Genomic DNA, 22,485 nt, shown 5'->3' with positions numbered 1-22,485 from the left:
GTTTGACAGCTGTGACCTCCAAGAACTTGATGCTGTGGTTCCTTTCCTGGAGCTCCAGATACTCAACATTGTTCTGGGTCCCAGAAGTGCTCCCCATTCCTTCAGACTGGTGTGTGTTGTGACAACCTGCAGACCTGGAAGGCATATGGGACATTCTGTGGAACTGTCCATCATCTTAGGGGATCCAGCATCAGGTTGGGAACCAGCACCTGGTGTTGCATTCACTCCGGGGAATGGTCCCTGTGATGAGCTATATAAACCCTACACTGGAATAGAAAGGGTAAAGGAGCAGTTTGGGCCCATGTGGCTCCACCCTGCCACACCTGCAGAGTTGGTTCAGTTGGAGGGGGAGCTTAAAAGACAGGCAGATAGTTCAGAAGGGGGCAGATAGGATAGGTCCTACCTTGGGAATTCCTGAGAAAGGACCCAGCTGAAGCCCAGCTGCAGGAGTGAAGTCTACAGGCAACAGCTACCCCAGCCCCTAGGGGAGGACCAGCCATTCCCTAAGCCCTACGGAACCCTTCACTCCATTGTCTGGTGAATCATTTGTGAGGCTTTCTGACCACAACCTGGACTCGGTGGGTAAGCAGCAGGAAGTGACCAAAGGAGGCAGTTCTGAAGCACTCGTGGGTGTTTGATATCACTGCCTTTCATAGGGCTCCTGGGTTGGAGCCTAGTTGGGAGGGATGGCCTGGGCTCCCCTACCAATTCACTTCCTGCAAAGGGCCCCTGAGCTAAGGGGGATAGAGACATTGTAAGCTCTGAGACAGGGTGTGCAGCCCCCAGAACCCCGTATGTAGGCTGAAGGCTCTTTTGTTGGGGATGTTGGACTTACATATTTTGTTGGACTGTTATCCCACCATCACCAGAAGGGGGCAGACTCAACTTGTGACCTGGCCAGAGGGCTGAGTTACTGTCTACTGGAAAGGAGACCACCACTGTGCCAGAGCCACCACCTGCAGAGGACTCTAGAGATGGAGGAGAATCATGATCGAGCCACCTAATCATGATTTGGTACCACTGGTAAGTGCAGCTCCTCACAGTCCCACACTCTCAGAAGAACGGCCGGGACACACTTTGTTAGGCTATAGATATTCAGGCCTGTCTGTAAAGGCCTATACTCTAAGAATTTAGGTGTATTCTTATCACTTGGCTAGTTATAGAGGTATAAAAGAAAGAATCAAAATCACTGTCTGCCGTGTAAGGTCCTTCTCTTACTGTGACAGTTTGAGGCCCTGTGCTTAGGCTAAGGCCTTTGGCTAAGCAACAGAGGCAACCATAAGCTGGGAAGCGACCGGTCACATCCTCACATTCCAAACTAGTCACATTGAAATAAAGTGCTATTGTGCTGTTAGGAATACAGTCCTGTCCTGATAATGCCTATCGCCTCCAGAGAAAGGGAAGTGCCTAGAAAATGTAAAAGGAAACTTAGTTTGATAGCATCCTGTCTGGCAAGAACTCACTTATCAATAGCTGGGATGTGAAATCCTCATTTCTTCATTGTTCTATCACTGTAGTCCCCATTTCCCTATTGTTTGTCTGTATAATCTCTGGTTCTGTGATTGTTTCTGTCTGCTGTATAATTAATTTTGCTGGGTATAAACTAATTAGGGTGGTGGGATGTAATTGGTTAAATAATCATGTTACAATATGTTAGGATTGGTTAGTTAAATTTCAGTAAAATGATTGGTTAAGGTATTGCTAAGCAGAACTCACGTTTTACTATATAGTCTGCAGTCAATCAGGAAGTATGTGTGTGGGGGGGAATGGAAACAGGGAATGGGAGTGGGGGGGAAATGGGAACAGAGAATGGGGGTGGGGAAATTGGAATCATGTTTAGATAAGGGCAGGAATGGGAACAGGGACACAGGTAAGGCTCTGTGGTGTCAGAGCTGGGAAGGGGGACACTAAGGAAGGAAACTGGAATCATGCTTGCTGGAAGTTCACCCCAATAAACATCTAATTGTTTGCACCTTTGGACTTCAGCTATTGTTGTTCTCTGTTCATGCAAGAAGGACCAGGGAGGTAAGTGGGTGAAGGAATAAGCCCTCTAACACACTTGATATGTGATCTTACCCATGTGGAGACTCATATGCATGAGACCAGAAGGCCTAATGTCTAAAGATATTGAGCTATGTTTGGCTTCATTCACTTGTCCAGCATTGATTTTAGATCCTGGATCTTCTGGAATCAGTCTAGTGATGGGTAGATCTTTGTCACCAAAGTGTCTGTCTCCATTCCCAGGTGAATTACATTTGTCAGGTGAATCAGGGAGCTTTTCCTTGTGTTACTGCAAAGCCATGCACATGGAGGAGATTCAGAATCTGGGTTGTGGCAGTGTGTGCCTTACTGTTACTACTACCAGCCACCTAAGACTCTGGGTGGAGAGGGGAGAATAGAAAATTTATCTTAGTTTCCTTGGAAGCTTCTGCTCCAGATTCCCCCCTCCTGTCCCACCAGGGTACTTAGTCCCTTCTTGGATACCCTGGGTGTTGGTAGCAACCAATGGATGGCTGTGATGGCTTTGACAATGAGAGAGTTGAAGCCTCTCTGTCGTCTCAGCTATTAATTTCTCGAATGTTTCCATCAATAACTCCTCAGCTGTAAGTCTGGATGCACTATCACGGGTGTATCATGACATCCTAATAGCTACCAAGTTAGTTGCCCTGAGTTCCTAAAAGGATGGCAGTGTTGTCAAAGGTTACTAAGAATGGAAGAACAGGGAAAAGTTTGGAAGGAAAGATGAAAACTTTTAGCCATGTTTGGTTTATACTACCAGTGAGACAGCTACATGGAGATGTCATAGAGGCAGGTTGAAATGCAGCCAGAATAAAGGAAGAAAAGTTCAACAGTCCAGAAAAATAGATTTGTGAATCACTGGCTTAGAGTTAGCAGTCAAACCTGTGAGAATGGATAAGATTACCCAGAAGAAAAGGTTACTCACCTTGCACAGTAACTGTGGTTCTTTGAGATGTGTGTCTCTATGGGTGCTCCACTCCAGGTGTATTTGCACCCCCTGTGCCTCAGATTGGAGATTTTAGGGAGCAGTATCCATTTGGCCTGCACATGTGCTCTCCCAGTCTCATGCCCTTCATCAGAGCTAGATAGCACTGTGCAGGCAATCCACCCTGAGTTCCTTCTCTATCACAGAGCTCATTGGTAATAACTCTGAAGCAGACGGGAGGAGGATGGGTAGTGGAGCACGCACAGGGGACACACATTATCTGCAAAACCAGAGTTAATGCACAAGGTGAGTAACCTTTTCTTCTTCTTCGAGTAGTGTGTCTATGGGTGCTCCACTCTAGGTGACTGCAGCAGTGCCCCTAATAGAGCGTGGGGCTTCAGAGTCAAGTCTAGGATTGAGGATAAAACAGTGGAGCCAAATATGGCATCGGATGCTGAGTCGTGGGTGACTGCATAATGTTCAGCAAATGTATGAGCAGAAGTCCAAGTCACTGCTCTGCATATTTCTGCGACTGGAATGTCCTTGAGGAAGGCTAAGGAAGTGGAGAGGGATCTTGTGGAGTGAGTTCAAACTCTAGAGGGAGGCTGAAGGTTGTGAGTGAAATAGCAATGGGTAATGCAGTCCGATATCCATCTAGAGAATCTTTGTTGAGCCCTGGTCTACACTGGGGGTGGGCGGAATCGATCTAAGTTACGCAACTTCAGCTACGTTAATAATGTAGCTGAAGTCGACGTACTTAGATCGACTTACCATGGTGTCTTCACCCCGGTGAGTCGACTGCAGCAGCTCCCCCATCAAGTCAGCCTGCGCCTCTCGCGGCGGTGGAGTACAGGAGTCGACAGGAGAGCGCTCGGGGATCGATTTATCGCGTCAAGACTAGACACGATAAATCGACCCCCCGCTGGATCGATTGCTGCCCGCCGATCCGGCGGGTAGTGTAGACATACCCTTTGATCTGTCTGCAATGGAGAGAAATAGTCTGGGAGATTTCCTGAAGGGTTTACTCCTAGCCAAATAGAAGGCTAATGCTCTCCTGCCATCAAGTGTATGTAAAGCCACCTCCCTTTTGTCCTGGTGCGGTTTCAGAAAAAAGTCTGAAAGGTGGATATGCTGATGTATATGGAAGTCTGAAGATATTTTTGGTAGGAACTTGGGGTGCAGTCGTAATGTAACCTTGTCTTTGCTATTAGAGCACCTATTTCTCCCACTCTCTGAGCAGACGTAATGGACACTAGGAATGCAGTTTTCATCGAGAGGTGTAGAAGAGAGCAGGTGGCCAGGAGTTCAGAGGGAGGCCTCATAAGACACCTGAGGAAAAGGCTGAGGTCCCATGCCAGAGTAGGGCACCAGATTTGTGGGAAGAGGTTACTCATATCCTTGAGAAACCTTCTTGTTATAGCATGGGCCAAAACATCTATCTTATGATGGAAGGTTGTGATGGCTGTGAGAGGCACTTTTATGGAGTTTAGCAATAATCCTGACCCTTTTAGTTCTAGGATGTACTCTAACACAAGCAGTAGTGGAGAGGATGTAGGAGTAATGTGTCTTGACTCACACCAGAGTTGGAATCTCTTCCACTTTTGAATATACGTGTGATGAGTAGTTTGTTTCCTGCTATGTAGCAGCACCATTTTTAAATCCTCAGAACAGGTCATTTCCTACCTTTGGAACTATCGAGGAGCCACACCTGGAGTCGGAGAACCTGTAGATGGGGTGCTGGATCCGACCAGCATCCTGAGAAAGGAGATGAGGAACAGGCTGGAGAGTGATTGGTAGGCAAGTCGCCAGTTGAGTAAGGTATGGAAACCATGTTTGTCTTGAACACATGTGAGCTATAAGTATAACCCTGACTCTTTCTTTTCTTGTCTTGAGAAGGACCTTGGATTTTAGAGGAATTGGTGGAAAGGCATAGAAGAGACCTGTGTTCCAGTGTAGGAGACAGGCATCTCAAAGAGAGTGATGACTCAGGCCAGCCCTGAAGCAGAACTGGGAGCACGTCTTGTTTCTGGCTTCAGCGAGTAAGTCTATCTTTGGGACTCCCCAACATAGAACTATGCTGTGAAGAATGGTAGAGTATATTTCCCATTCATGATCCTGGGAAATTTCCTGCTGAAAGCATCTGCTGTAGTGTTCTCTATGTCCAGGAGGTAAGCTGCTGAGATGTTGCTGTGGTAGCAGATATACCAATTCCAGAGTTTCACTGCCTCAGCCCAAAGGGAAGGTGATCTTACTCCTCTCTGGTGGTTTATGTAAAACATATGAGATGTTGTTTGCCATAATCTTTATATGTTGCCCCTGATCAGTGGTAGGAAATGTGTACAGGCATTCCTGACTGCTCTGAGTTCCAGTAAATGATATGTAGTGTGGATTCAAGTGGGGACCACTTGCCTTAAATAGCATGGGTGTCCAGGTGGGCTCCCTATCCCAATAGGGATGTATCTTTTGTCAATATTAACATTGGGGTTGGCTGAGTGAAGGGAACATCTGCGCAGACATTGTGAGGGTCTTTCCACCAGTCGAGGGAGGTGTTGACTGACAAGGGCATCGATAAAAGTTTAAGCTGTGTGTGCTTGTACGTACACTGTTCTGAGCCATCCTTGAAGGCAGTGCATGTGGAGTCTTATGTGACTTATTAAAAGGTGCCCACTTCCACGTGTCCCAGCAGTTGAAGACAGTTTCTGGCTGAGGTCTGGTCTGATCTGTTGAGATTAAGTTGGCTAAGGTACTGAACCTGTGTGAGGTAAGGAAAGCTTTGGCCTCTACTACATCTAGGTAGGCCCCTATGGATAAATGGAGTTAATGTGGACTTTTGGATGTTTAATTGTAGTCCCAGTTGGAGAAATAGGTCCATAGTCTTTTGTGTGACCCTCAAATCATCATCAAAGGAGTGTGCTTTGAGCAGGCAATCAGCTAAATATAGGAATATCGTAATTACTTGTTTGCAAATGTGTACCAGTGCCACAGAAAAGACCTTTGAGAACACTCTGGGTGCAGATGATGGACAGAATGGGCGCACCTTATTGTGAAAGTGGTCTTGTCCCAGAGTGACTCTTAGAAACCTTCTGTGGGATGAGTGGATTGTGATATCAAAGTAAGCATCTTATAGGTCAAGGGCCAAGAACTAGTCCCCCTGGCCTAGAGATGGGATTATTGCTGCCAAAGTAACCATCTTAAAGCACTGTATCTGAAGAGCTAACCCCCATTAATATGTATGTAAGATCTTAACCACAGTCTCTGTTAAGAACTTTTCATATAGGCCCAAATTCCACAGCTTGGTCAGAGGCCTGGGGCCTAGCTAACAATGAACTATATGGCTAAAGAAAACCTGGGTGAACAGGAGGCAACCTTGCTTTGTTTCAACTAGATAAGCAGAGTCAGCATAACACCAGATGGTGAGGAGTAATTGGGTGTCCTTATCATGAGTTACAGGCACACAATGCACTGAGAGGAGCCTCAAAGTCTACTCCCCGGTGCAGGAAGGAGATACAGACAAACTCCCCAAATGCCAACCAGAGTTCAGGGAGAGGCCTAACATGTCAGTATGAGATATGACATCCTCCCTTCCACAGATGTATCCTCCGTTACAGATGCCACTTCTAGTTCTCAGAAACAAAATGGTGAACCCTAAGATAATATCTATTGCCCGTGCTTTTCACTGTCTTTTTGCTTTAAACCCCCAGGAATGTACCTGTTGGCCAACCAGAAGAACTACCTCATTCCAATAGACCCCAAAAATCAGGATCTAACCTACACATTGCAATAGGAAAAGTTTGAGGGAAAACACCTGTGTATTAGCAACATGTTAACCTGAGCTATGGGCGGAGCCATTATGTAATCTTTTAGACTATTGGTTTATTGTGCTAATCTTGTCTTGCTGCTAGAACCTATCCAGGGGCTCGGGAACTCCCACCCCATCTCTTCTCTCCACCCATAAGCACCCTATATAATCTATTGTAATCAATTGTTTAGCAGTGTCTCGCTGAGCCTGATAAGCAAAGTGACACTCTGCCAGTGCTGTGCGGAATAAACCCTTGTGCTTGACTCTGTACGGTGTCCATTTCTGTTCCTTCAGATGACGATGAGGATGGGATGCAAGTTTGTGAACTGATTGGGAGCCAGAGACTCACATCCAAAGAGAGGTTAGTATGTTGAATTTACCACCTCATTAGGCTAGGGATAGAAGTCTCTCATCCCTTTTGGACACATTTTGCTCCCGCTTTTTAAAATTTAAGTGAAAAGGAACCTAGACACGTGTAATCCAAGCATAGGGGTTAAAAAGGGGTACCAATTGGGAAGGGAGACGAGTATCAGAGGGTTATATACTGTTTAACTAAGGGGTGTGTTATGGAGGACTTGGACAAACCACCAGCAAGCGAACAGCCGTGAGTTAAGCCCAGAACTGGCTGGGTACGTGAGCGGTAGGCAGTGCGACCTGGTGGTCCCACTTCCTCATTGCACATAACATTGCAAGTCCTGACAGAGCACCCCCCATCAGGCATGTGACATATATACCCTCGAACAGTACGAGTCTCCAACAAGGCCAGCAATTGTGTGTAAATTGAGACCGCGGTGTTCAAGGGGGGAGAAGAGGAGAAGGGACATACATCCCCTGGGGGGAGGCAATTGAGGAGGCTGGGATCTCTGTGCCATCTGGGATTTACTATAGCTCCTTTTTTTGTGCAAGTGTGTAAACTTCCAGTGAGTGCAAAGTGGCTCTGGAATTTTTTTAGTGTATGGAGGGATTCATCTGCCTCTTCTGCAGATAATCTGGATGCTTTGAAAGGAAGGTCCTCCACAGTGGACTGGACCTCCCTTGGAAAGCCAGAAAGGTAAAGCTGGGAAGCCCCTGCAGCACCGCTGCTGTTGAGATGGAGCAGGCAGCTGTGTCAGTGGCATCTAGTGAAGCTTGCAACAATGTCCTCGCGAGAAGTTGACCAATAGAGGATAGGATATCAAGATGTATGAAGTGGTTGAAGGTGCCAATAGCCCCTGAGAAGTCAAGAAAAGATTTGTCCCTGGTGGAATATTTACATAATAGGTTTTCATTACTACTGTTTATTTATGTAATATTGCAAATGTATGTGGCACTTTACAAATCAGAGAGTAAAATATATTACCTGACTCAAAGAGTTTACATTGTAAGAGTGGTAGCTTAGAATGAAAGAGAGAGGGTTCCACCTCCTACCTATAATGAACCAATCTGATCTAGATTAACAAAACAAGCCAACAAATAACATCTCTCTACGATGTACAAAACTGGTTCCCTCACAATGTACTCATATCTGTTTTTGCTACTGTGCACTTGCTAAATTACCTGTTGTGGCAGAATGCAACTCTCCAGTACTTGCAACTTGCAGTTTAAAATTAGATGAAACGTTACAAGTCATAAGGAAACCAGGAAATAAAAATATATTTTCTTTGGAAGCTATGTTATCAATTTTTGTTACATTAGGTCCATAACCCAGACTCCTGAATTGAAGAAAACAACTACTCATTATTTCATCATTTTTCATCTACTACATTCAATTACATATGTAGTGAAATGCATCAAATTGTGATTAAACATAATACACTGTACTATAAACATGAGCAAAATCCTGACAGTACATACCTTGTGGATTAAAGAACCCAGTCATCCAAAACACATTTGGTCTCCCTTCAAATATCCAGGTATGGAACTGAGTATTTCTTTCCAGGAGTTCAGTAAACCAGAATCCAAGTGTTGAAGAATCCCAAGATACCCTTTTCCACAGTTGAGGAATTCGAGCATCATACATATTATCAAGTGCATCTCTCAAATTCTGAAAAAGTGAAAATAATAATAAATGAATTACCTGTAACAGCTGAAATGTGTTAGTTATAAAATGAGTACTTTTTTATGAGAAAGACGCATGTACTCACCTCACTCATAATAATGGTTCCTTCTATGGCTAACTTAAGATCATTCAGACTGTTTCGGAGTATTGTAATAACCTTTTGCATTCGGTCAATTTCTTGACGAAGAAAAATATTCATAGAATTAAGGTGTCCCATCTTTATTAAACGGGCTTTCACCTAAAATATAGGAAGTGTAGAGAAAACAAGTCAATTACATTTTGAAGTTTTGCAAGTATTGTTGTATATGGTAGTTTAATGCTTTTTTAGTACTGAGAAAAATAAATGATAGGCCTGTGATTTGGGATTGTGGAAACACAACCCAGTGGGATTTTTAGAAGGAGGAAGGGGGACACAAGGGAAGTCAGTAAATATTCTTATTGACTCCATCTTTTTCTAAGAGATTCAGATTCTGACAAGAAATAATCAAGGATCTTGTAACAGCTCCTTAGATGGCTGAGTTAGCATCAAGATATGGTTTCTTAGATCTGCAAAGCAGGAAGTTAGGCAAAAAGGCCCTGGTGAAATTTGAGGAAGGGGAACATTTGTGACAGTGAAAGTAAGCAAAGACAGTGAAGCACATGGGTTCATACAGTCCAATAGCTGAAGCCATGACTGAAGAGAAGGTTATTCACCTTGTGCAGTAACTGAGGTTCTTCAAGATGGCTGTCCCTGTGGGTGCTCCACTTTAGCTGGCTTGACATCCTGCGCTTGTAATTGGAGATTTGTGGTAACAGTGCCATGCTGGATATAACCTTGGGTTTGGATTGACCCGTGACTAGACAGTCATCCAGGTAATGGTAGACCTGTACTCCTAGTCTCCTGAGGAATGCCGATACCACAGCCATACGTTTTGTGAACACCTGAGTGCTGCTGACAGGCTGAATGGAAGCATCAAGAACTGGTAATGCCAGTGTTTCACTATGAATATGAGAAACTTTCTTTGCCCGTGGTATATTGATACTTGAAAGTATGCATCTCTTAAATCAAGGGTGGCATATCAGTCAGCAGGATCCAGAGAGGGAATAAGGGATGCCAGGGTGACCACGCAAAACTTTATCTTTTTGAGATAGTTGTTGAGCCAACACAGGTCTAAAATAGATCTGAGGGATCCCTTGGCTTTCAGGACTAGGAAATAATGGAAGTAGCAACCCTTCCCTCTTAAATTCTGTGGAAACTCCTCTATGTCTTCAACCTGAAGGAGAGTTTGAACCTTCTGGACCTGAAATTCTTTGTGTGAGGTATCCCTGAAGAGGGACTGGGAAGGAGGGATAGACATAAACTGGAAGATCTATCCCACTTCCACAGTGCTTAACCCCCAACAATCCATGGTCATATGGGACCAAGCACTGAGGAAATGGGAAAGGTGGTTTACAGACAAAAGAAGAATGGGGTCTGGCATTCTGGGAACTGGTACAGCATCTCTGAGTGTTCCATCAAAATGCCTGCTTGGAACAAACTGGATGTCTAGGAGGGGCAGGCATTGATGCAGAAGTAGAAGGAGGAGGTAGTCTATGCCTATAACCTCTACTCTTCTTTTTCTGCAGATCCTGTTGGACAGCTGGAGCAGAATACTGAAGGGGTTGCTGAGACCTGAATTGCTTCCTGGAAGGGACTGGGATGTGCACCCAAGGGACTTTAATATTGCCCTCAAAGCCTTTATCCCATGGAGCTTAGCATCAGTCTGCTCCGAAAGGAGCAAGGATCCCTCCAAGTGATGGTCCTGCCCAGTCTGTTGGACCTCCGGCAGGAGCCCAGAGGACTGTAACCAGGAACTCCTATGCATGGCCACGGAGAAAGCCATAAGCCTGGCTGCTGAGCCAACCACATCCACAGAAGCTTATAGCGAGGCCCTTTCCACTGACTTTCCATCATCCACTAGTGAGGAGAACTCCTGCCTAGCATCCTCTCGGGGCTTGTTTTTAAATTTTAGCATGGAGTTCCATATGTTAAAGTCATACCAGCCCAAAAGTGCATGCTGGTTTGCAATCCTGAGCTGGAACCCCACAACAGAACAAACTTTCCTATCAAACATGCCTAACTTTTTTGAATCTTTTGATTTTAGGGTTGTGCCCAGATGCCCCAGGCTTTTTCTCTCTCATCGGTAGCAGACACTACTGGGGGAAAGAGGGAAAGGTGTACAGGGATGAGAGTAAAGGAACTCATAACTTTGAGAAGGTGCCTAATACTTGTGCTCGGCCCTTTTTGAAGTTGGGGAAAGGGATGCAGGAGTCTGCCATAGACCTTAACTGAGTCCATAATGGTCTCATTGAAAGGCATGGCCACTCTTGAAGGACCTGCAGTGGCTAAAATATCAACCAGGAAATTAGAGGATTCTTTTACTTCCTCCGCCTGTATGTATATCCTTAAGGAAACCCTCTAACAATTCCTGGTGCACCTTATAGTCATGTGGGGGAGGCAACATGTTCCCCCCAACCCCACCCCGAGACTGCTTCTTTAAGGGAAGAGGAGGAGGAGGCCAGTACTGCCTGTGGATGCACTTTCTCCCTTTCTTGATCTTCACGGTCCTGTTGAGCTGGCTCTTGCTGTCCAGTACTTGGCTCGGTACCAAAGTCAGGGACAGTTGCTACCTGGTGGGTAGGTGTGCACGCCATTCCAATGCCACTAAATAGGAGTTCTTGGAATAGGATCTGGAAATAGGCTCAAAGCCCCCTGAATTCCCAAAGGCCACTGGATAGGGCATAGGCACCCAATGACTTCCTGGCCAACCGCTTGATGGTACTCCTTTGACCAGATCCATTGAACAGTAGAAACTTCTGGAGGAGGGGTAGTGAGAGTGGCTCTGAGAACAGGAAATGTAGGACCTGACCTCTGACTTGGAAGACAATGATTCTCTTTCCGCTGGCCCTGGAGGTACCATTCCAGATGGTGCTGGTGACTGGTAGAGAGGCCTGCAGAGAAAGCGGGCATTACAGATTTTCCCTTTGATGGTACCGAAGAACGAGCCATCAGGAGTACGTGAGGCTGTCATGGTTCTGAGTGCTGTAGTGATTCTGCTGGTTCTCCTGTGTGCACTGGCACTAATAGCGTCGACTCTTGTACTGCCAGCAATACAGGCACTAACAGAGCCAGGAGGTTCCTGGCAGCCTCAAACACTTCCAGCATGGTCAGTACCGAGACAGTGTCAGTATGGTGTGATGCCACAGAGGTGGAAGGAGCTCCTTCTGGTTCCAGACTCAATGGAACGTGCCTAGGCACTGGAGTCAATGGTGCCATCTTCGGTGGTACCAGAGCAGAGGAGTGCTTTACCACCACAATCTACTCCTGTCCCCGTGCCTAGCTTCAGTGCCAGGGATCTCCCCCTTTTGTCAGTCTGCTTTTTATGCCTCTTATTAGGCACTGGGGATGGTGAGCAGTGCTGGGACTCAAACATGATAGGAGGCACTTGGTGCCGAATCTGACCAACCTGGCTCAAATGGGGGGCTCAAGGCAACCTCCATGAGTAGAAACTTTAACCTGGCTTCACAGTCTCTCTTTGTGTGCGGCTTAAAGTCCCTACAAGTTTGGCAACACTCCCCCAGTATGAGTTTCCTTGAGGCACTTCAAGCAACTTGAGTGCAGGTCACTCCTGGACATAGCCTTAATGCAGGGCTTAAAGCCTGGTAACTAAAGCATCCCTTGGCACCAGGAATCAACCGAAATCCTCAGATGGGGTAAAAACTAAACTAACTAAACAAACACTAAACTATTTACAACAAAATACAGGAGAACACAGTCCACTGAGAGCACTTGCAAAAGCAAGAAGAGCAGTTCCAGTGACTGTCACAGGTGATATGAAGGAACTGAGAAGGTTCAGGATTGGTTGGGCCCTTTACATCAGCACCAGCAGCATGCAGCAGCAGAGGGCAGGGGTGGCAGGTTTGTAGAAATTCTGGTGGTGCTCAGAACCCGCCCCCCCAAAAGTCCGCCCCCCACCTGCCTAAGGCTCTGGGAGGGAGTTTGGGTGGGGGGAGGAGGTCTGGGGTGCAGGCCCTGGGCTGGGGCATGGGATTGGGGTGCAGGACGGGTGAGAGTTTGGGTGCTCGGTGAAGGCTCTGGGGATGCAGGAGGGGGTCAGGGGTGCAGGCTCTGGGAGGGAGTTTGGGTGCAGGTTCTGGGAGGGAGTGTGGAGGGCTGGGGTGCAGGATCTGGGAAGGAGTTTGGGGGCAGGAGAGGGTGTGTGGTAAGGAGGTGGGGGTGCAGGCTCTGGGATGGAGTTTGAGTGGGGGAGGAGGTCTGGGGAGCAGGCCCTGGGCTGGGGCAGGGGTTTGGGGTGAAGGACGGGTAAGAGGTTGGTCTCTGGGATGGAGTTTTGGTGGGGGAGGGGGTCTGGGGTGCAGGCTCTGGGATGGAGTTTGGGTGCTGGGTGCAGGCTCTGGGGGTGTAGGAGGGGGTGGGGGGTGTAGACTCTGGGATGGAGTTTGGGTGTAGGCTCTGGGCTTGGGCAAGGGGTGGGGGTGTAGGAGGGGGTGAGGGGTGCAGGCTCTGGGACAGAGTTTGGGTGCAGAGGTGGGGGGGGTGCGACACTTACCTGGGGCTCCTAGGCAGGGCGAGCTGGGAGTCTCCATGTGCTGCTACCCCCAGGCACCGCCCCTGCAGCTTCCTATTGGCTTCAGGGGTACTTGGGGGCGAGGCACAGACCCACCCCACCCAGGGGCTGCAGGGCGGGGCCGGTAGCCACGTGGAGCAAGCAGGCAGGACACCGCTCAGCTCTGCTGCGCTGCTGGTGGTGAGTGAGGGCCCCGGGCTGTTTTAAATGGCCCGGGAGACACGTGGGGCAGAAGACGGGGCCGAGGGAGAGACCTGGCCTCAGACATTGCTGGAACCGGGCCCCGGGTCAGGAATATTCCTGGTGCCCAGGCACCACGGGCCCATAGAACTCGCCGCCCATGGCAGAGGGCACTTGAACCACTCAGACAGGTACCACTAAGAGAAAAATTTCCAGCGACGATGTGCAGGGCATGTGCACACCCAAGAATGGAATGCACATGTGCAATCACTCGAAGAAGAAATAAAAAAAAAAACAGACTAGTTTACCTCATGGGGTATATAATCAGGAGGCAGTTTGCCCAGCATATCTTCAGCTAATCGGTATACAATGGCTTCACGAGTTTCTCCAGCTCCACCTCCACTTTCCTTAGGTTGAATATTAGTGATGGTGTTAAGAACACTGGCTGCGGTGTTACTCTGATATCTGAGAGGAATATTAAATCATTAAGAATATTTCATAAATTACATAGCTTCTTTACAGCTAAACTTTATGCTTTGTAGAATCATAGAAGTAGAAAATGGAAAACACCTATTAGGTTATCAACTAGATTGTGAACTCCTCAGGGTAGAGATTGTTTTCCAGTGCTGAGCATACTGAGCATGCAGTAGGGTAGGGGACCTTTGTGTGACCTCAGATTTCTAATTAAGGAATAGGAGGAAGAGCAGGTTCCACAGGGATATTATTCCACTCTGTTAACAAGAGGGTAAGGAGAGAGCAAAGCCTTGAATCTTCTCCCTCAATGTGCTGGCTTGAAGAAGGGAAGGATTTGTGGCCAAGAATTACTGTCCTTGGGCTGTGTTATAAATATAAAGGGAAGGGTAACCACCTTTTTGTATTCAGTGCTATAAAATCCCTCCTGGCCAGAGGCAAATCCTTTCACCTGTAAAGGGTTAAGAAGCTAAGAAAACCTCGCTGGCACCTGACCCAAAATGACCAATAAGGGGACAAGATACTTTTAAATTTGGGGGGGAAGGCTTTTGTTTGTGTAATACCTTTCCCGGGAACAGATTAAGGATGCAAGCCCTTCAACTCCTGTAAAGTTAATAAGTAATCTAGCTAAAAAACGCATTAGGTTTTCTTTGTTTTGGCTTGTAAATTCGCTGTGCTGGAGGGAATGTGTATTCCTGTTTTTGTGTCTTTTTGTAACTTAAGGTTTTGCCTAGAGAAATGTTTTAAATCTGACTGCCTGTGAGATTATCTTCCATTCTAATTTTACAGAGTGTTTATTTTATCTTTGTTTTGTTCTTCTAATAAAGTTCTGTTTTTTAAAAAATCTGATCGGGTTCTTAGGGTCCTAAGAAGCGCAAGCTGGTCTGTGCTCAACTTGTTTATTCTCAAGCCTCCCCAGGAAAGGGAGTGTAAGGGCTTGGGGGGATAGCTGGGGGAAAAGGAACTCCAAGTGGTCCTTTTCCCTGCAGCATACCTTGTGCCTTGGAAAAGTTTTTAACCTAAGCTGGTAAAAATAAGTTTAGGGGGTCTTTCATGCAGGTCCCCACATCTGTACCCCAGAGTTCAGAGTGGGGAAGGAACCTTAACAGGCTGCTTCTTGGGGAGTGAGGTGGGGAAGAGCTATGCATACTGTCCCCATTACACAAGGCTAGATGTAAAGGCCCTTATTAAATAGTAAATCCATTCTTTTACAAGGCACTACAGGATTGATGGTAAAAATTTCTGGATTTACAACACTGGAGATTAAAATCCCTTATCTACAGAATAGATACAGCATGTGCAGTGCTAGTGTAAGGTTATGCTTTGAGACAATATAAAGAAGTGAATAAATATATGCTATATTTGATCCAAAAAGAAGGTAGTCAATGCCAGCCCTACAACACCAGTATAGTCACACAAGTACTTTTGTTATACTGCTACGTAGTCATAAGGATGTACAAGAGAGAGTCTGAATAAAACCAGTTTATTACCAAGAGGAGTCTGTCCTGGTGTTGCAGGGCTGCCATTGCCTATCCTCCAAGTCAAATACACATGAACGTGTATACTGACTTGGAGCATAACTTTACATGTCAGTTTTGCCTATCCACCTTCAGATGACACCCATCTCCATCCACTAGTTTGTCTCATATATAGTTATATAAGAAATAAAACTAAAGATTGTGCTGAAAGATGGATGTATGTGAACTCTCAAAGCAGCTAAGCTTTTTTAGAAATTATAACATTGGAGAAAATAGCTATAGCAGTTCAGCATACACAGTTTGTGAATAAAATTTAAAAAGTCTATAAATCAGAAAAACTAGGAGAAATTACTTGTTATTCTGCTTTTCTGAAGATATAATTTAGACAGAAATACTTACTTTTGTGTCTTAGATTCTTAGTGCAAGTTTTTAAAGAATTCTGACTCCTAAGGGTAGTGGTACAAGGTTAGCGTATGAGTCAGGACGTCATATGTCATTCCTAACAGGTTATAAGTACCACTATCCCAACATTGCAGTCAGTTCCTTTACATGCATGGAAGATGAAGCTCTGATGATGTCAATTCAAAAAATATTTTAAAAATATAATACATTGCAAATATAAAAATTAAAAAAATATAAAAATATGTCCCATCCCCAAATCAAAACAAAAGGAGAGGTTACTCACATTGTGCAGAAACTGGAATTATTAGAGACATGTCCCCCACAGGTGCTGCACTTCAGGTGTGTATGTGCTCCCATGCACCATTGATCGACAGCTCCATGCGTCTTTGATCGGAGATTTTTTGTAGTGGTGCCTGTTTGGCCTGCGCATGCACCTTAAACATCCTCATGCACTGTACTGAGGCTATATAGGGCTGCACTGGTGAACCGACCTCAGTTCCTTCTCTAATGCAAAATCCTGCAGAGGAAACTGAAGCAGAGGGGAAGGAAGGCCAGTAGTGCAGCATACACAGGGAAACACATCTCGTAGAACTCCAGTTACTGAACAATCTTTCCTTCTTCAAATAAGGTATGGCTGCTTCACTTTAGATGACTCCCAAGCAGTATCCACACAGGGAGGAGGAAGCTGAAAGGCAGAGTCTAACACTGATGACAGAACTGCATTGCCAAGTGCCGCCTCTGATCTAGAGGCATGAATCAAAGCATAATGCTTGGAAAAAATATGTATTGGAGTCCAGGTTGCAGCTCTGAAAATTTCAGCAACTGGAGCATCTTGAATAATGCCATAAAAGTAGATTGAGACCAATGAGATAACACTCTAGAAGGAGGTTGAATGTTGACAGAGTCATAACATGAAATAATATACCCAGAGATCCACCACAAAGGTCTTTGGGTGGAGACTGTGGATGCTTTGGATCTGTTCACAACTGAAACAGTTTGAGAGACTTTTGGAACGGGTTGGTTCTGTACAGATAAATGGCCAATGCCTTTCTAATATCCAAGGTATGGAGGACATTTCTCTGCTTAGTCTCATGTGGTTTCAGGAAAAAACTAGGAGATGACAGTCTAGTTAACATGAAATTCCGAAGACACTTTAAGTAGAAACTTAGGATGTGGTTGTAATGTGATCTTTTCTTTGAAGAATTTTGTAAAAAGGGGGATCTGTCATTAAAGCCCCCATTTCTCTGATCCACCAGGCAGAAGTGATGGCCACCAAGAAAGCTGTTTTCCTGGATAGGTGCAGCAACAAACATGTAGCTAATGGTTCGAAAGGATGTTTCCTCAGGCAATTAAGGACAAGTTTTAAGTCCAATATTGGAGTAGGCTTTCTAATCTGTGGAAAAAGATTCATCAGCCCTCAGCCCCCATCCCAAGAGGGATGAATTTGATGTTATAATGATGGTAGGAGGAGCCTGAACAAAAGGGACTCCCATACAAACCTTGGAGAGGTCCTTCCACCAACTGAGTGACTCCAGAACCCAACAAGGACACCTGTTTGTCCAGACTGTGTTTGTTCTGTACACAACCTGTCCTGAGCCATCCCTGGAAGCACTGAAGGTATAACTTGTATGTTGGGTTATGAAGGTACAAGCTGCCATATGACCGAATAGTTGAAGACAAATTCTTGTCAAGGTTTGAGAACTTATCTGATTCTTTGAAATGAGATTTTTTTTTAAGGATATGAACCTGTCCATAGCAAGGTAATGCCTGATTGTCACAGCATCCAGAGAAGCTCCTGTGAAATACTGCTATACTGCTGTCAAACTTAACTTTTTAACATTGAGTTGGAGGCCTAAACTGTGGAACAGAGACCAGGTCATTTGTACTGCCAATAGGACCTCTTGGTAAGACTGATCCCTGAGAAACCAATCATAGAGATAAAGGAAGACAATCATGAGTTGACGTAGGTAGGCAGCAACAACCACCATGATCTTTGAGAGTACCTTTGGTGCAGAGCAGAGACCAAAACAAAGCATTCGACACTTGAAGTGATCGTGGTTAACTGTAAAATGAAGATGTCTCTTGTGAGAGGTATGAATTGTGACATGAAAATACACGTCCTGAAGGTCAAGAGTCATAAACCAATACCTGGAAACTAGGGAGGGAATTATAGCTGCAAGGGTCATCATCCTGAATTTCTGCTGTTTCATGCAGTTGTTTAGATGTCTGAGTTCTAATACTGGTCTCCATCTCCAGTCTTTTTGAGGACCAGAAAGTACTTGGAATAGAAACCCTGACCCCTCTGCTGAACTGAAACTGGTTCTATGATCCGTCAATGTGGAAAAAAGCAACCGATTGTGCGAAGGGTCCCTAAAAAGGGATGGGGTGGGGGAGAATGGCAGTGACAAGGATGGAATAACCAAATGTTATGACCTCCAAAACATGTTTGTCAGATTGTATTCTCTCCCATGGAGGTTGGAAATGGGAACGATAGTATCCAAAGGAAGGAAGGAGGGAGGATAGTGCAGCAGTAGATTCCTATGGAGTGGATGGTTCGGGCTCTCAATCAAGCCATCAAAACTGGTGGACCTAACAGGCTCTAGTAAAACCTAATTCACAGGGAGCACCACATGTGCAGAGCTAAAGTATGTAAAATGACCAGGAGCTTATGATGAGAGCCCTGGATCTCTTCTAGAGGGACTTGAAGTGTATCTGTGATACATTTCATCAGCTCCTGGGATTGTCTAAAGTCATCTGCTATGGAAGGTGGTGATGGCACTACAGACTCACCTGGTAATGACAAGGAAATACTTGGGTGAGGTATTACTTCCCTGTCACCCCTTGCCTCCTGCTTCTCAAAGATCTCCTCCACTGGCTCTTGTTGGCGAACTGGGAGTGAGGGCTCAGAGGAATTGGTCTGCCTATGCATCCTGTGAGAGTGACTTGGCACTCTTAGGTTTTTTGGTGGTGCATAGGGGTCCCAATAAGACCACTAGGGTGGCCCATAAGGCAAAGGAGGAGGCATCCACTGTTGGTCACCCCAGGTAGATAGGAGACAATGTCATCTGTCCTCCATTCTCTCAGAATAGGTAGGAGAATGCTGTCTTGCCTAACAGACAGGAGAACCCTGAATTGAGATCTATAAATCAGAAGATTCATTGTCATCAAATTCCGGGTGTGGGTGGGTGGGTGATAACTGTTCACCCTGAATGGTCGACATCAGGGTAGAAGGAGGTTGACCCAGAAGATCTTGATGCAGAAAGGTAGAAGCAGTACATAATGGAAATTCTGGCTGATCTGACACAACAAAATCATTTGAATATCTAAACTCCTGCAGTACCAATTCATGTCCCATGGAAGTTGGTGAGGAATGGATCTTATACTTGGCCAGCACATGGGTGTCTCCCAAACACCGGCAACACCAAGATTGTCCATCACTAATCAGGACAGCCTCCTAGTAGGAAAGGACCATATTGCTGTTGTACAGTTGCTGCAATGGAGACATCCCTAGGACATGCAGTATTAGTGACAGCCTTGCCTCTGATTGAGTAAGCCTTAAACTGGCCATTCCCTATTTCATGCTGGCCAGGTTATAATAACTGGAGATGCATTTTGACATCTATTTTGACATCTCCCATTGTTTCTTATGACACCGATTTGCTGGGCAGTGCTGGGACTGCCCAACAAATCGGTGTCATAAGAAACCAAAAATTGGGTGGACTTTCTAAAGACTCTAATCTGCCCCAAAGAGAGCCCCAAGGACCTTTTTATTATGGAGAAGGGCATGCTGGCATAGAACGAATGCAGGCCAAGTAATAAACTCATTAAGATGGAACTCCAACTTCACCTTGAAGAAAAATATCAGATTGGTCCACAGCATCACCTTATCCATCTTTATATACCAAATTTTACAAGGTAAGTCACCAGAGGCTGATGCTCACTCACTCTGCTAGTTGGAGTCTCTAAGAAAAAGATGCACCAAGAGGAGGATAAAAACCAGTGCTGGGGAGAAGTGAAAGATTCCAGAACAGAGCTATATGCAGCTTAGGTCTCTCTAGGAATCCCTCTAGCAGCGCCAGAGTCAACGCTCATTTTCTGAGTGAGTTCTCTTTAACTCCCCCATTACAAATCCAAAGTAGTTCTCTCCAGGACTTATTTCAGCTCTGGATTGGAGTAAATCACAACTCATCTTGGTGGACCATTTATCCAGTTGTAGGGGGTCTGAATGCATTGGAGCAGGAATGGAAGAGGAAGATAGCTGCTTCTCTTCCAGCTCCTTTCCTTCTATAGATGTACCTGGATCAGTGGACTCTAAGGTGGTGTGCCATTCTCCTAGGATTCCTGTGATATTGGCACTGTGATATACTGTGGTGATGGGACCATATAAAAATCACAATAGTGCATATTTGTGCCTTCAGTGACTGCACAAAGAATCTGCTAAGAATCTGCACCTTAAAACTGAGGATAAAGAAATGTGCAAAACCATGCCCTGAACAAAAATTCTAGACAATATTGGGTTCATAGAACTATATCACATTTGAATACCAGGTGTTTAACACTTCTTAAAAAATGCAAATGAAACATTTGAGCAGTTTATAACAGCCCTAGAAACAATGAGTATGAATATCTTGCAAATGACATAATTCATGACAGAATTATAGGAACTGCAGGGAAAAATGATGATTCATTATATCTTGTTAGAGATCATATGATATTAGTTGAAGAAAATAAAAATCAAGCTGTTGCATATATTGTTTGTGAATCAAAAAGGGAATAAGTGAAAGACAAAAATTAAAACTGAGTGGGTACTAAGTGATGCCAAAAAGCCACTTTTAAATAATGGAATTATGGAAATATACAAGAGAGATGGCAACAAAGGTTACTGTTACATCAAAAGGCATACTGTAAAGAAAGTGTCACCCAAAGAATTATTTGGCAAAAATGTGTATAGGAGCAAAAAAGGTGTATGAATTGGAAGCATGGAGCAGCAGAATGCAAACATTACCAACTTTTTATTGTTGAATTGCATGGTATCTGTAAGTGAATGCATATATTAATATAAACATGAATAATTTTACAATACACAGGTTGACTAATGTTAGCAGAATTCAAAAAAGACTTCTATGACTTTACTTTCATTGTTTTTGAAAGGAAGTGATTGCTTTAAAAGAATAAGTAAAATTGTTATCAGAGATATGCCATAAAGCTGCTAGACTGCTCTCAGTCTATATGTACATTACCACAGGGGGTATTTTGAAAAAGATGTTTTTAAATTGAAAACTGTGGCTTTCAAAGAGTCCATAAAAGCTTCCTTAGGCAGTGGACTCCACGCAAGTCCAAGAGTTTCCCTGCAAAATGTATGCTTTTACTCAAATATATTTGATAGGGCTCTGACTGTTTTCAAAAATTAAAAGAAAAATCCTCAGCGTCATAATGTTTGAGACCCACTTACGTGATGTCAGCATTTGGGTGAAGACCAAAGACTTCTGGGCTATCCATGGCAGGGAGGGTCTGAATGTACTCCTGATACTGATCCAGAGTTTTGCATACTGGGATTTTATATCCAGTGTAGAAACAAAATGTGCTCTCAAACATCTTTTCACTGAACCACACCTGTGCAAAATAAAGAAAAGACTAATTAGAGAAATCAAAACTTTGGATAACTTTGCCATTTCATACAGGGATTTCAACCTTGCATTTATTTTCTTCAGTCTTCTTGAGAAGTTAGAATTATAGTTGGGCTAAAACCAGTCATTTTACTCTAAAACAAAAATAAGGCTGTGTCATTACAAAGTGATTCCTTCAAAAGTTGAGTTCAAGTTGGGTAAATTATTTTTCTTTATTAAAAAGTGTGCATGCTCCTATTTTAAGAGGGCTATTCAAGGAGGAGGATCTCATGGGCTAGGAAGGATAATTTGTATACTTTACCCACAAGGCAAGGCTTTTACAAAGTAGAGTGTTGAAGAGATAAAAACCCACCAGAAACAAGAGTTCTGACACTCTAGATGATTCTCTTCATACAATATAATTGCAATATTGACTTAAATATTCACTTCATGAAATCTAACTGCAAAAATCACAAATCACATTATATATTTTAGTAAAAATGAATATTGATACTGTTGCCAGATTTTCTTTATAATGACAAAGAACTGTATTTTCAAGCTCTCTTACTCTTGCAAAACAATTAAGAAGACGCTTATCATAATCATCAGTGACCCGACCTCCATATTGCACTTCTCCAATCATGTATCGTACTGTGCTCCATGATATACCCTAGATACAAATAAAATAAAATACTGTAGTTACAATCAATATCCATCTATGGCAGTGGTGTCCAACCAGTAGGTTTGGGGGACCCTGGTAGTCCCTGAGGCTCTAAATTGTGACCCTCAAGAATGACTATGTTTAGAAGATAAAGGTCAATCACAAATTTCAAATATATTCCCTGAACCATGTCCTATAATTTTTAAACTCAAGTATTAGAATTGGTCCTGTCATGACATGGAGGCTTTGCCTCCCCAAAAACCTCCCACCACCTCCTTTGTAGTCCTAAAAGCAGATAT

The 22,485-nt window shown here is 44.5% G+C and overlaps 1 protein-coding gene across 1 annotated transcript in view; it reads right to left on the bottom strand.

Annotated features, from left to right (window-relative positions):
- The window catches only part of DNAH8 (dynein axonemal heavy chain 8), a 612,643-nt gene that overhangs the window by 2,949 nt on the left and 587,209 nt on the right, over positions 1 to 22,485 (bottom strand). The window contains exons 88-92 of the mRNA XM_037895538.2: positions 22,094 to 22,195; positions 21,372 to 21,532; positions 13,877 to 14,033; positions 8,867 to 9,019; positions 8,577 to 8,766 (exon numbers count right to left, since the gene is read on the bottom strand). Of these exons, the coding sequence (XP_037751466.1) occupies positions 8,577 to 8,766; positions 8,867 to 9,019; positions 13,877 to 14,033; positions 21,372 to 21,532; positions 22,094 to 22,195 (763 nt within the window). The remainder of the gene's footprint in view (positions 1 to 8,576; positions 8,767 to 8,866; positions 9,020 to 13,876; positions 14,034 to 21,371; positions 21,533 to 22,093; positions 22,196 to 22,485) is intronic.

The sequence above is a fragment of the Chelonia mydas genome, chromosome 3 (assembly GCF_015237465.2).
Source record: "Chelonia mydas isolate rCheMyd1 chromosome 3, rCheMyd1.pri.v2, whole genome shotgun sequence".
Taxonomy (NCBI): domain Eukaryota; kingdom Metazoa; phylum Chordata; order Testudines; family Cheloniidae; genus Chelonia; species Chelonia mydas.
Note: the sequence above shows the minus strand (reverse complement) of the source record. Positions and strands in the feature narration are given on the sequence as shown.